General features: G+C 39.5%; 1 protein-coding gene across 2 annotated transcripts in view; it reads right to left on the reverse strand.

Moving 5' to 3' along the window:
- The window catches only part of LOC121961397 (gamma-secretase activating protein), a 43824-nt gene that overhangs the window by 14236 nt on the left and 14172 nt on the right, over window positions 1-15416 (reverse strand). For both annotated transcript variants that reach the window (XM_042511377.1, XM_042511376.1), the window contains 7 exons: window positions 14584-14663; window positions 14295-14375; window positions 13758-13880; window positions 13469-13524; window positions 9196-9227; window positions 6171-6232; window positions 4392-4487 (listed from right to left, as the gene is read on the reverse strand). In XM_042511377.1, coding sequence (XP_042367311.1) covers window positions 4392-4487; window positions 6171-6232; window positions 9196-9227; window positions 13469-13524; window positions 13758-13880; window positions 14295-14375; window positions 14584-14663 — 530 coding nt within the window. The remainder of the gene's footprint in view (window positions 1-4391; window positions 4488-6170; window positions 6233-9195; window positions 9228-13468; window positions 13525-13757; window positions 13881-14294; window positions 14376-14583; window positions 14664-15416) is intronic.

Genomic DNA, 15416 nt, shown 5'->3' on the forward strand with positions numbered 1-15416 from the left:
AAAAAATATCAGCTTTTGCCATCCCACAGAGGATTTAGAGTCCAGCAGGCTCAATTGAACAGGTTGAGAAACTCATTTGTTCCTCAGTTTGTCAACATATTAAATCAAAGTTTGGCTTCCAAGTAGCCTAAGTGTGCTTCGCTTAAACACTGAATGTAACACAGAACAAGCAATATGTCCCACTGCATCCACTTTTTGTGATGTCTAATGTGATGATTTGTAGCATTTTCAGTATGTTTTTTTTTTTGGTTGGTTAGATGTTGTATTTATGTGAAACAGTTGGGACGCAAGGCAAATTTCAGACTTTTTTCTGAGAAGACAAAATCAAATCAACTCAAATTGTAAAAGTGAGCTGTTTTCTACTGAGAATAAAGCAGTAAGAGCCATCATGTCACTGCAGCAAATACTGTGGGAGATATAAGCAGCAAAAATTCTAGTTTATAAACCTGACAGAGGAAACTGAAATTTTAGCTTCAGAGAAGATCAATGAAGTTACATAGCACCTTGAGCCTAAATGTGCATTTTTTTAATCAATTTATGAGTTATTATATTAAGCACCTGCAACCCATCTGCGTGTCCCTGTGTGTGTAGGCAGAGTGTACCCACACTGTGAACCCGCCTATTTAGGTGCATCTTTTTTTTTGCAGGGTTCCTGCAGATCCTTAAAGTCTTAAAAGGCATTGAATTCATTTATCTAAAAATAAGGCCTTTATTGGTATTAAAATGACATAAATCAGTCCTCCAAATATCTTAAAACTGCTAACACATGGGGAAAAAAAATCCTTAAATCTAACTTGCCTTATGATATAGGAACCTTGTTGTGAACAATGCGCCCTTTAAACAGCAGGAAAATACTGCACTATTCGGACTTTAGATCAGGTTTTTGTTTGTCAGTGACACAATCTCTTTCTGCTGCCTGAAACAGCAATACGCAAACAAGAAGCCTAACCATGGTCCTTATTTTTAGACCTATACACCCATGGGTGCACAGATGGGCATAAACAATCTGGGCACTGGCCATGAAAATAACAACTGCACCATTATGAAACTAGTTGCAATGAGAGTTATGTTGCCTGTCGGTATAAAATAGGGCCCTAAAAGTTAAAAACTGCTGTTATTTAACAAAAGATTTCATCACTGGTCTGTTAACAGTATCACCTAAATGTTTGATTCATTTCAACAGTTTTTCTCTGTCATCAGAAATTCATTGTTTGACAAAAAGGTGGCAACTCGTCAAGCAAAATAAATTATTAAACTTTCTTTTCCAACGAGCATCGCTTGTGCTGGCTGCTGATGTAATCCAGGCCCCTGAAGATCAGTTAAAAGAATAAAAAATATGTAGCAGAGATGTTTTTGTGCTGAAAAGAAAAAATAGTCAAACAAAGGCAAACAAGTGATTTAAAGCCACCGACTCGTACACGGTATCCCCTGTGTGACTTTCTATGAGAATAAAATCTGGAATCAGCGATTTGTCTTAATGAGCCTCGGCCCGACAAAGAGACTGGATTTACTCAGTGTGGCTCCCCTGCTGAGAAAAAAAGTTTAATAACCTTGGGTTTAGAATAACTTTTCTGAATAATTAAAAATCCTGCAGCCTATTTCAATTTCATTACTTTAAATATGAATTTGGTAATTCATATACAGCTATTAGCGAGTTGTTCTTTGCTCTGACATTGGTTACGTTATAAATTGAATGTATCTCAGTTGTCTGTAGCAACGGGGAACAGGAAATAAATAACTATGACAATAATGTGCTGTGGAGTTGTAATCTATCATAACAGAAGTTCCCTGGCTCTTAAAAGCTGTAATCTATTTCACCCCCAACTTCTCCCTTGTGTCAATGCAGCCATTAGTCTCAATAAGCACCGACAAGAGGGGGAGATGTTCTTTATTTGTGGAGAGAAGTCAGCCCTCTTTGAAACACTACCTCCCTGAGTTTTCAAAGCATGAGTCAGCCTGATGGGTAAGCACAACCTGGCTGTTGAGCTGCTCGACTGTTCTTTAAGTAAAACGTCCCTGAAGGATGTTTCTTACGGGTCCTTTCGTGAGTGTGTTTTAATAAGCCCCGGCTGCCGGGATGAGAAACTTTTCCACTTTCATTCCACTGAATAAATTCAATAACAACCGAGTTTGTCCATCGCAGAGAAGACGCCAAGACGATTACAGACACGCCCATTTCCATTACTTCAATTCAGAGTCGGAAGGCGCAGGTTAAAACTCATGAGCCCGTTGTGCCGAGCTGAGCCGAACGACCGATGCGGCTGAGAGCGGGGAGGATTTTGTTTGGTCTGTCATTTGCAATTCCATAAAGTCCCAAAACGTGGTGCTTCCTGCTTTCTATTCAATTCCAGCCTTACCCTTGGCCTGATTTAATACTGTTGTGTTGATATATGCTGCATGTCTGCTTTCAGCAGCTCCTAGCTGTGAAGGCATTTACCTCCCAGGAATACTAAAGACTGACTTTATACAACCAAGTGCCTCTATAGCAGAGATACTCAACTTGCTTTGCTTGGGGGCCACTTTTGCAAAATGACAGGAGGCCAGGGGCCAGTCATAGCAGCCCCATACATGTTTCTAGGACTTCGGGATGTTTCTTGGGATTTAGGACATTTCTCAGATTTTAGGACGTTTCAACCCTTTTAGGACATGTCTAGAATTTCAGGACATTCCTCACATTTTAGGACATTTAAGAATTTCAGGATATATCTGGGATATTAGTACATTTGGGGCTTAGCTAGGACCTCTGACGGGGGTGCGGTGGATTCTCTCAGATTTTTAGAAAACGTTTGATTCCATTTTTACCGCTTTGGTTTTACTTGTATGTGTAGCTGCAACAGAGAGAGTATTTTCTTATTTTAGCAGTGACATCATTGTGTTTAAAGGCCAATCACAATGCGCGACTTAATTGATTTTATCTTTTTTTTTTAAGAAAAGATGAAAAAAAAATTTTTTTAAAAGGAGTTATTTTATACACTCTGGCACCTTCTGTATACTACAATTACAAACACAATTCCCAGTGTGAAACACTTTATTTTTATTGTGAATTTGAAACCGAACGGCACTCTATCAGGGGGCAGATTTGGCCCATGGTACGCAAGTTGAGTATCACTGCTCTACAGGGTACTGAGACAGAGTGGTTACATTTCTCAACTTGGTTGTTCAGATACCATCTTCTACTCTTTGAATGGATATAAAGGGCGTAGCTTTGGTTTCAGAAGTGATATTTATATTTATTCATATCTATTTAAATGCCTCGGCACAGTAAAACACTTCATGTCTCTCCGCATCATCACAGCAAAAAGTCACAGGATGGTTGAGGATTCATGTCTTAACCTGCGCACTGATGTTTGTTTTAGAGGCCTGAAACGGCGGCCTGATGGCTCCTGGCAACCTCTCTAATCTGAAGAGCACACATCCATCTGTGAGCTCTGTCAGACCATTTAACTAAAGTGGAAAACTCACTGGCTCTTCCGCCGAGCGAGCCTCGCCGTGAGTGTCACTTAACCTTCCCGAAAAAGAGTAAGGGCAGACATTAAATAAACATGACTTGAAGAACGATGTACCTTTAAATAAATGTATAAAAGAGAGGGTTCACATGAGTACACGCAACTCCTGGACTTCTCTTTATCTCCGACCAACACACATACACAAGAGCAAAGGTTTTTCTCAACTTTTGGGAGGACACAAATATGAAAGAGGGATGTGGGGGTTCTCCACCAAAAAAAAAATTGAGAATCAAACATTTACATGGGAGTCCAAGTGGACATTTGTGCCAAATTTGAGGAAATGCTCTAAAGGTGTTATTATGATATCCTGTTCACAAGAATGAGATGGATGCAAAGTCATGGTGAACTTCACCTTTGACCACCAAAATCTAATCAGAGATCTAATCACTGAGCCAAACTTGAAGAAATTCCCTCGAGTCCTTCTCAAGCTTGTATCATGACGAGGCTGACGGCATGACAGACTGACTGACAGATGGACAGACAACCCAGAGGCATGGTCATGGTGACACTGACCTTTGTTCACGAGAATAAGACAAATGCAAGTTCATAGTAACTTTGACCTTTGACCTATGACCACCAATACTGATTCAGTTCATTGTTGAGTCCAGGTGAATGTTTGTGCCAAATTTGAAGAAATTCCCTCAAGGCATTTTTGGAGGATCACATTCATAAAAATGAGACAAACAACTCGAAACCATATTGCCTTACAGCTCCAGCTATTACCTGCATGGAGGCATAATAAAAGTCGTCCTCCACTTCCATGTTTTTATTAGGGGACGGACAAATTCACATGTTCTAAATATTGAGGGGAATGTGTCCCCACTCCCCCCCGCAAAATCTATATCTTTGTGCACACACACACACACACAAACATGATGTACCAACCAGTTTGGCTACGTAGTTGACAACCAGCGAGTCAATCTTCTTCTTCCCCAGTCGAGGCAGGTGTCTGTTGAGATGCTCTCGAAGCTTGTCAACCGTCTGCGATGCAAAAAACACAGTGATTATTTCCTGAGCATGCATGTGTATGTGTGTGTACGTGTGTGTGCATGTGGCTTGGAGTTAAACTTTGTGTTTGTGTGTTTTAAGAATACTTTGCTGTGCACTCAGCAGGGTCAAACTGAGTTCAGCCTTAACTTTTCCCTTGACTACAGTGTCCCAAAATTGATTTAACCATGGAGAGGAAGAGAAGAGGAGAGACCTGTGGATGTGAGAGGTGGAGAAGTACAGAAGATGAGTGAAGGTCTAAAAACAGTTGACAGAATGACCTGATATCCTTCAGGGAGGAGAAGAGGATAAGGAGTAGAAAGAATGAGAGAGGGAAGGAAGTGAGTCAGTAGAAGGGGAAAAAAAGGAGAGAAAGGAAAGGAAGGGGTAAAAGAATGATGGAGGGAATAAAAAGAGAGACAGGAGGACTGGGTCATTCTAAGAATAGCTGAGAGACTGCTAGCATCAAGCCTGAACTCCATTAAATTGAAGCTATCTGCTCTTTAAAAACTATGCTGAGCACAGTGAAAACTGGAGGATATGAAATTGTCCATCAAACAGCGTACAGTTCAAAAAAAAAAAAAAAAAAAACGCAGGACAGGGACCTTAAGATGCCCTTTTTTTAAAGTGTCGACTCATCTGAAGCGTAACAGGAGTTTCACCTTAAAAGATGACTACGGAGGGAAACGACCGGCTGTCAGCATTTCACTATGGATCTTTAGTGGTCTATATATCAACCCACGAGGAAGAATCCACCTCCAGGAGCTGTTAAACTGTTGTATGTCAACAATCTGGGATGCTCAATGCATCTAAAGAGAGATTTTGCAATGAAATGCTTTACTATGCACACACTTGTTCCACTTTGCTTCGTCTACTACAGTAAGAGAATACACACACGGTGCATTGTGCCCAATTATTCAAACTAAAACAAAAAGGACGTCAAAGTGGGTGCTGTATCTCAAAAGCAACAAACCAGACTGAATGTTTCATTTTCCTCTAGTCTGCTGCGGCTCTTTGATTTTGAGTGGCAGGGTAGTTATTAAAGTCTTTTGGGAAAGTAACAGGACTTTCTGCTTTTGAAATATCTGCATGTTTTGTCATGACTGACTGAATGACTGGTCCTTTTACTGAATGATTCATTTGGCTGACTTCATTTCACAAGTGAGACTTTTCAAAAACATGCAAGTTAGAACAAAAAGTTTCGAGGGGCTTTTTGCTTCAAACTTAAAGATCCCTATTCTAAATTATGGACTTTAAGAAGGGTGACAACAATGCCTTACAGGCAGATACCAGACAGCCCTGATTCCTGCTGACTCAGCAAACATTCTGTTGCTGCCATTACACAGATTAAACCTGACCGAATGTTCGTCACCAGAGCTGCTGTCTGTATTCCTTATGCATGTATGGGAAACAATGGGTTGCTGTATGAAGCATGTGCATGTGCCCATGGTGATTTTATGAGAGTGGCTCAGGACGGAGAAGGTAGAGCTGCAGGTGGAGGGTGTAATTTCACATTCTACCCCAGTGTTAAGGTCACTTTTATGTTAGAAAAGGAAAAAAGCATACTTTTTCCATGCATTATGATTTTCCCTTTCAGTGTCTAGCCAAAGCCATGGAAAAGCTACTTTTAGCTGTGTATGTGTCTGTGCGTGTGACTGGACTGAGCCTCGCTCTCACCAGGCCTATGAGCGCCCTCTGTTGATGGTCCTCCTCCTGGAAAAGTGGCACCAGCTTCTTATCTAGAAGAGACCAGGCAATAGTTGGAACTTGCACATAAAAGAGATGTTTGAAGAACCCTTTGATGCTGCACCTCCGCCACGCTGAACACTACAGGTGGCCTCAGGTGTGTCCACGCTGTAACATCATTAAAAAGGCCAACAGAAGGAATGGTAGAAACCCAAACTCTGACTTGTTTATGGCTTCAATAACTAAAGAGGACTGAAACTAACACATTAATGGATTCTTTTGGGGTTTTTGCTTTAAAAATACATCCCAAAGCTTGGGGGCTATGGCTGCAATCCTGCTGTGTCCTGCTGTGTGTGTGTGTGCGTGTGTGTGTGTGTGTGTGTGTGTGTGTGTGTGTGTGTGTGTGCGTGCGTGTGTGTGTGTGTGTGTGTGTGTGTGCCACAGTTGTTTTTTTTATGTAAGCCACACAAAAGTGGACCACGCTCCAGCTTGGTCACTTTAGATGAATTATTGGACACTTGCATACGCAAACACACACACACACACACACACACACACACACACACACACACACAATCTTTTGATGACTTTAACACACATGCTAGACGCTGGCTTTTTGATGCTACAGTGTAATATGTTAGAGATATTAATAGCACTTGCAGGGTCGAGCTAGCTGACAGGCTGCACTGCCAGATTCGCTGTATGCCTGCACGCTGCATAAGTTCAAAGTTATCAACAGTTTTAAATTAACATATTTTAGACAATTGACTGATGTTCTTGTTCTGAGCGAGCAGGTACAAGTTAAGAGCTTTTTGCATCTCTGTGTTCAGTAAAAACACTGACTCATCGCATTAACCATGTGACCTCTCAGTACAAAGTTGGTCTTATTAATCAAACTTGAAAGGTTGATGAATAATGAATTACTAGACAAAACACCATCAAAAGTATTGTTGATTAATTTTCTAAGTCCTTTATTAAGGAAAAGGCTGACTATTTGCTGTTTTCAGCTCCTCAAATATGAGGATTTGCTGTGTTTTCTCAATTTAAGATTCTTGTCAATGAAATCTTTTTGGCTTTGCACCCTTGGTCGATCAAAACAAGCCATTTGAAGATTTCACTTTGGGTTTTTGGACATTGTGATGGGCAGTTCTAGCCCTGCTCGCGGCATGGCTCTAGGGATGGCTGTCAGTCAGTCAGTCCATCACTTTGGTCCTGAAATATCTCAACAACCATGAGATGGATTGCTATGAAGTTTGCTGCAGATATCCATGGTGCACAGAGGAAGAATCCTAATGACTTTGGTGATCCTCTGACTTTTCATCCTGAGCCACCAGCAGCTAAAGGTTTTCACTGATTACAGAGATTCATGGTTCCCAGAGGATAAATCCCACTGACTTTAAACTGTGAAATTTGGTACAGACATTCATGTTCTTCTTAGGATGACTTGCAGGTGATCCCACTTATACACACTTTATTTACAAAATTTAAGTATTCAGGCTTTCACTGACTTTGACCTACTTTGTTCCTGCTTCATTTGTAATATAAATAGAATAAACAAATACTTGTATCTCATGAAAATCATAGGACTAAAAATGCTGCTCAAACACCAGTCATTGATCTGGCGTGCCTGTCTATTGGACTTTCTGCCATTTCACCGCTGGAAAAATGATCTTTTTGCAGAACTAGGCTGTCTATGCTGTAGAAAGACATAAATACTTTTGAAATTGGTGCTACATGACCAGAGAAAACTGAGAAAAAGAGCATTTGCATTCGCTTTAGAGGCAGAAAACCTAAAACTGACGGAATCCTCACACAGAAACAAAAAAAGGCTCCAACTGGAGGATGACTTCATGCAAGTTTGGCCGTTTTGACACAAGTCGGCTGATCACAAACAATCTTGAATTACAGTTATATTTTTTTGGCAAACATGTTCACAACAATAGGCAACACATCAACAGAATCTTTGTTCATATTCTATCAGTACTGTTTAGTTATACCATTTCTTTAGCCTCCATGTCTACAATACAGGAAATAGTATGGCACCCACTTCCTGTTCACTGATTCTTGTATTACAGCTAAACAGTGCACTACAATATGTTTCTGAAGACATTTTGGGCAAGAAAAAAGCAAAACAGTAACAAAATTTTGGTTTGTATTTGATCTGGACCACCTAGTTTTACAGTTTGATTGGAGTTTGGTTGAAATTTCTAACAGATCTACTTTTATTCTCTTTGTGGTGGCTGGTTTACCTGGTAAACAGTTGGATAAAGAGGTTTACCACAGATTATCTACACATACTACCCACATTGTTATGATACAGAGCTGGTTGAAAATATGCAAAGTCTTCCTTTTAACAGCAAATGAGAAAACCCAAATGATTAAAAAATTGAACTGAAAACAGTGAAGTCAGATTGATATAGTGTTGGAAATTAGTGACGCAGGTTCTTACGGGAGTGCTATCATCTGTGTATGCAGGGAAAATGATAAAAATACAGAGGGTGTGTGTGTGAATCTGGGGGAGGCTAGGGGTGTATGAGATCATCCATGTGAATTAACTGAGGTTGGGAGGGACCTGTGTTTAGGTTGACACAAAACATCTGCACTTGAGTCATGAGAGAGACTGACAGAGAAAAAGGGAGAGAGGTGAAGCAAGTAACAAAATCCCCACTGTTATATAATTGTAGCATTCTTCAACTCTGCCCTTTTTAGATTTCCTTTCACTCGATTTTTCTCCCACTTCTCCCTTTCTTCCTCCCTACCCCCTTTTTCCCCTCAACCTCCCTCCAAGATAAATTAATGTGGTGGTTGTGTTTAGCTGAATTCTCCAGTGGGCATGAAGAATGCGACCTCAGAAGAACACACAAACCCAAACACACTCACACACAGTTTGGAGCTCCAATATAAGCCAAGGTTTTGTTATTTATGACACTCACACTCCCTGTTTTTTGTTGTTTGTTTACCTGTGTGTGTTGCATCTATGGATTTATGTTTGTGTGTGTTGAGTTTGCCATCTTACCAAGACACCAGGTGTCCACCATTGATAGAACTCTACAAAATAAGAAGAAAAGCTTTGTGTGAGAACAATCCCTCAAGCTAGCATTATAATAAGAGTCTTACTTTTTGCGCTGTAAGCCAAGGCAGTATAATGCTTCAACTGCTGCAGTCCGCAGCAAAAATATATCTAAACTATAAAAGCACAAAGTTTGTAAGCAGGTGCTGGAGTTTGGCCTGAAGGAAGAGAGGCTAATTATGAACCAAAAGACTTTCGGTTTGATCCCTCGCACAAACAGGAGAGGGTCATATTCAATTCAAGGCAGGTATCACATCAGTGGTGCATACAGGTGCATGACCATCATCAAGGCGCTTGGTCTTATGGGGAGACACTTCAGTTGAAAACAGTTTTATCATGCTGGTCAAATTTGAGATGTTGGGCTCCATTTGCCTCTATAACATGTCTTCTTACAGACTAGTGGACTGAAAACATCCAAAATAAACATGTTTATTTATAGTTCAGATTTAAATGCATTCTCATTTCTAACCTGTCAAATACTGGCGCTTGGTCAGTGGCCCTACATGTCAAAATATTATGCGCAAGTATGTCTCAAACCACTAAAGAGTGCATCTGTGACTGATGCCAAAGGTGACAGAGCAAGCATTGGTATTTGTGTTGAGGTTGAGACTGGTATGCTGATTTCTGTTTTGGAAATGTATGCAGAAAGCACATATTTATTAGACAATGCCTAATTTACATTTGTAAACAACATTTTCAGAAAACTTGTTCAAATCATCATCTTAAATCAGCTTGGGGGTTTAATGATAATATCTACTTGTCAAAATTGTAATCCTATTCAACTGTAGTGTCTCTAAAAATGTGTCGTATTTTACTATACATATGTTTAAGGTGTTTTCTCATACTAAAAGTCTAAAATCTCCACTTCAGTAACACATGCAAGCACCAAACTCTCCAGTTTTATTCCCGTCTATCTTCTGAAGGCTTTTGCTGAGGGGGTTGTTCATATATCATTCATAGGCTGATTTATATTAAGTGTTATTTCAAAAACACATCTGAAATCAAATTTAGATGTTGAAAGAGTTTTCTGGTTCATGAAATGATAAAAAGAGAAAATTCCCTCTGTAAAAACATTTGACTCTTAGCAACATGAAAAAAGAATTTTTAATCTGGCTTAATCTAATGTTCAGATTTTTGCTCTGCATAAATACCAAAATTTGTACATATCTAACATTTTATTCCTAAAAACAATGTCATTGTAATGACTGTTGGCAGTATCTTATTGTTGGTAAAGTTATGAAAAGAGATATCAAAACTCCACTGTGTAAAAGTCTTTGATTCTAATATGTCAACAAAATGAAACAAGAATTTGGAATCTGGCTTTATCCAATGTTCAGATTTATGCTCTGCAAATATATGCAAATTAGCACATATTTGATTTGGCAAAAACTCATTTGCACATTCAAACATACAATTTCAGAAAACTTATAACACAAGAAATAACTGTCTTCATGTAAGTAATCAACTTGGGAAGTCTATTATTTCAAAGTTTTAACCTATTCTCTTATTGTCTCCTTATAAACTGTTAGGTAATAACCTCATTTCTATATCTGGATGTTTCATATTCAAAGACTAACAGGCTGAAAAAACAAGGTTCATGCAGGTCAATTGTGCAAATAATAAGAGCAAGCACTGGGTACCGTGTAAGTCTAAAGTTCTGTTTAAACCAAAAGTGAAAGTGGTTTCAAAGAGAGCAAAGCATCTGCAGCAGAAGTGAGAGCTCAAGTTACCAAGCTGTGACATTTACACAGTGAGCAGATGGAGAACAGACATTTTTCTTCTCTGCAGTCATTGCTTTTTTTATAGTGGTTTACACTGACTTTGGTTATGGAAACTGAACTTCTGTCATCCTCAGTCCTGTTGTGCATTTATATTCATACCGCCCTGTGAAGAGTGTGTAAAAGCAAATCTATCAAGACTCCCAACAGGGCATGGAAATTAAGGAATTAATTTTATTTGCGTTCCAGACAGGGTGCATCAAATAATCTGATAAGTCTTTTTGGGGAAATAAGGAAGTTTTGCAAATGTGTCTAGAGTATAGACCAAAAAGTACTTTCTAAACTTTCTTCACATCTTTATTGTATTAAATTATGTTTTATTCCTCAACTGATGTATTACACTAAAATATCTTATCTGAGCTAAGAAACAGCTTAATCATTTCAACACATTTTTGGGTGTGAATGCACTCCAGCACAGTTAAAGGGTGGGCTGCTATTTTTCTGTGTTTTTGTCATTTTAAAAAAATCCCATAAAAAGCCCCAAACCAGTAATGACTTGATTCTAACACATATCGTTGTCAAGAAAACTATTAAAAACACATGAATGAGCCACACGGCTGCACTGGGGGATATGTTTCTTCATTACAATGTGGGACTGACATAGTAGTTTATTCTAAGTCAATCCAATATACACAGTCCTGCTATAAATATACACAGTTCTGCTCTCTAGAGCACCAAATGTGTATACATCCACTGCTAAAGATAGTTCCCAACAAATCTTGTATGAGTAAGATTTGCTAAGAACTACAGCTGTTTCGGGAATGAATTTAGGCTTTTAAACATTGAAATCCGTTGTTATGGATGTAAATCTTCAGTAGGAACAAGCGGACGGGATGTCTGAATGTATTGAGAGGCTGAGTTAAGTGTTGGGCGACAATGAACAAAAAAATATTTTTGAACGAGTCCTTTCAGTGTCCAGTATGTAATGGATCAGTCTGTCAAATTTCCAACCACACTGAATGAATAAGTGAAGACCAATTAGATTGGACTTTGTCAATAACTCTGCCAGCCAAGGCCAATAATGCATCCATGTGCTCTTCGAGTGGTCGTTCCTCTGACCACATTGTGTCCTTTAATTTATAATGTCAAAACAACATGGACACAGATGTATTGTATTATTGTTCAGAGAGTTTAAACAACATAACAAAGAACAAAGTAAACAGATTTGGTGAGCTATGAAATGTGATCAGAAACTAATTTTTTTTAGATTGTTACGCCACCATGTGAATGCAGCACAAGGCTGTGGAGGTAAATTTGCTGCTTGCCCTTCAAAGAACAACAGATCGTTGGTCAGAGACATTTCTGTAACATTGTATTGAGCTTACATTGCCTACCCACATACAAGTGGGATCCTGAATCAAATCATCAAAATGAATATTTTATCTTTATTTATATAAACTTACACTTGATAACTGTAAATGCTTTTAAGGAAAGTTTTTTGGGGTGAGCAGCACCAGCTGTCGAATGTGCATGTACTGCAACCAAGCTGCAACCTCCAGGGCTAAAAAATGAAGCCAACACAGAAGTGTTTAAAACTGCAGCTCGATAAATGGCCGCTTGAGGCTGGCTCCAGGACTGAGCCAATCCCAATAAACTCCAATGTTAAAATGCCCAATTTAAGAGCAGAAATAAACATGTTTGCAGCCTGGTACAAAAACAGTTTTACTCTCTATGTCTAATTCTAACATTCATGACAACTGTGCGGGTGGTGATTTATATATAATTTACCTGTTTAAATTCTATTAAAGCTTAAAGTTACGTATATATAAAGGCGGGGCTGCTTGAGTGGCAGGCTGTCTATGGTCAGGTCTGGCTCCAAAAAAACAAAACGGCAACAGCAAAGGTGCCAAATTCACAGCTTCAAAACGGCAGTCACAAACCAGTGGACGATGTCACCATAACTGCGTCCATTACTTGTACAGTCTATGACAATAACATCATAGTGAAAGTGACATCATATTTTGCAAAATATCAAACAAGGTTTGATACATTCATGTATCAACAGAAGGGAACAGATACTGTGAAAATAATCAATTCACCCAACACTAGTGGAGCAAAACTTTGTTGGTTTCAGTCTTTTTAGGGAGTTAACTGACAATAAGGAACATAGAATAACACTAAGTATATCCTCAGGATGGATACAGCTCAATGTATTTTTCACACTCAGCTTTTGTAAGACTCCCACTGTTTTGGGAAAATCAATGTTTCTTGCAAGGATAGGTGAACTTGAGTAGCAGTTTTGTAGCTACTGCTGGTTTTTAAGTGCACAAATTAAGTACTTTTCCCAACCCAATTTTGAGAAAACAGTGGAGCAAACAGCGGAACAGTTAAACACAGTGCAGAGGTGCATTCATGCGTTGCCTCTCTCCAGTTTTAGAAGTGTGTGTTTGTCTGTGGTGATGCACTTTTATTAACAAAGCTCCAGTGGGAGGCAGACCTACTTCTTTGTGTTCTCCTCGATGTGAGTCATGTTGCTGGATGGTCTCCTCTCAGACCTCTGAAACAAGCAAAGGCATCATGGGAGAGCTGAAAATATGCTCTCATTGTTTACCAGAGACCCACAGGTATGCTGACATACAAAGACACACACAGGCTCTCTGATCACAACAACCAGCTTGTTCAAACAATTACCATCAATCAACTTAACTTGCAGTATGCAAATTTGACTTTTGTTAATTAAAATGCATGAGAAGTCTTTGTTACAGCACACACACACAAACACACACTCACCAGCTTCTCCCAGTCGGCTTGTATGTGTGAGGTTCTGTATCTGGGGTTAGGACCAGCGTCCAAACATTTTGTCCTCTCTGTGTTGTACTGCAGCTCTGTCCAAAAACCCTGGAGAGTTCTACCCTGCACACACACACACACACACACACACACACACACACACACACAAACAAACAACACCACAGTGACACAACAAGGACACTGCTGCAAACCAATTGAGGATAATCGCGTCTGAATTGCACACAAGAGTATCTATAAAATCACACTATTTTACATATAAATGTTTCCTGAATGAAGCCGTCTACAGTAATGTCCCAACATTGCATCACACATAAACATGTTATGAAACAAACACACATTGTTTCCACTTATTCAGCAAGCTAAGAGTCAGAACAGGTTTTATTACCTGGTTTTTTAACTAGAGCAGGAACAGAGTGGTAACTATTATGATGATAAATAATCATACACATTGTTAAATAATACTTAAAAGCAGTTTTAATGTAATAAATGTGTTGAACAAATTGAAGTTTATGTTACCTTGCCTTTGAACACAGATTCAATCTGCAACTCGGTGGTACACAACACACCAGGGACCTCCAAGAGACGCGCAGAAATCTCCTAGAGCACACAAAGATAGAGTAGTGTGTGTGTGTTTGTGTGTGTGTGTGTGTGTGTGTGCTACTTAAGGCACAAAGTAAGAAACAGAGCTGCAAGTGTGTCCTCATTCCGCATTCATATCCACATATATGGTTGCCAGTTTATTTTCTATGCCTTTATGCATGCTGAATTGTATGTAAAAGTGTGTGTGTGTGTGTGTGTGTGGTACCTTCTTATCAAGTACAGAGGAGTAAGGCAGGACTTTATCCAGGCTGAGAGACTTCTCATAGCTTATTCTGTATAAAGAGGCTGTTTGTGTGTGTGACAGAGAGGGAGAGATAGAGTATAGTCAGACTTTTATTTTATATATCACAGTGATGCAGAGCTCATCTTAAAATAACAACCAGACAAAATAGGAACTGGAACCAAAGTATGCGGGCGGCAGACCCAGTAGCTGGTTTTATGGGGGAAACCCACTGCATGATATCAGATTTAAAGACGGCCTAAAATGCTCATATTCAAGATGGGTCTCCATCAGAACATGTTTACATACTTAAATGTTCAAAAAATTCTTTCTTTTCCTTGTACTATCTGCAGTCTGCCCTCACTGGTCATTGTTTCTAGGTCTTTTGCATCTCTGCACTGTCATTGCAGAAAGGGAATGTAATGGAGAATAGCAGCACTTTCTACCATAAAAAATCACTACTAACACCTTCTAAACACAACTGGACATGTTCCAGCAGGATTATGATCATGAGGAAATCAGGAAGAAATTGACAACAGTGGTGTGATGCCCCTTGGACACTTGTCAGTTCCTGTTTGGCCTGCCTGTGCGCTCCCTGCTCGGCTCCTCCCACCTCGTTGTTGGGATTCACCTCACCTGCCACAAGTCTATTAAAGCTTGACCATTTCCAAGATGGCCCTCTTTCTCCTTTCTAGAATGCTGGTGCCTCTCAGGCCTCTTTTGTTTGGTTTATTTGGTTAGCCTTTTGTTCCTTATGCTTTGAGTTAGCACCCACACCTCACCACTGACTACAGACCTACATCTTAGTTTGCCTTTTT

Source organism: Plectropomus leopardus, chromosome 22 (genome assembly GCF_008729295.1).
Source record: "Plectropomus leopardus isolate mb chromosome 22, YSFRI_Pleo_2.0, whole genome shotgun sequence".
NCBI lineage: Eukaryota > Metazoa > Chordata > Actinopteri > Perciformes > Serranidae > Plectropomus > Plectropomus leopardus.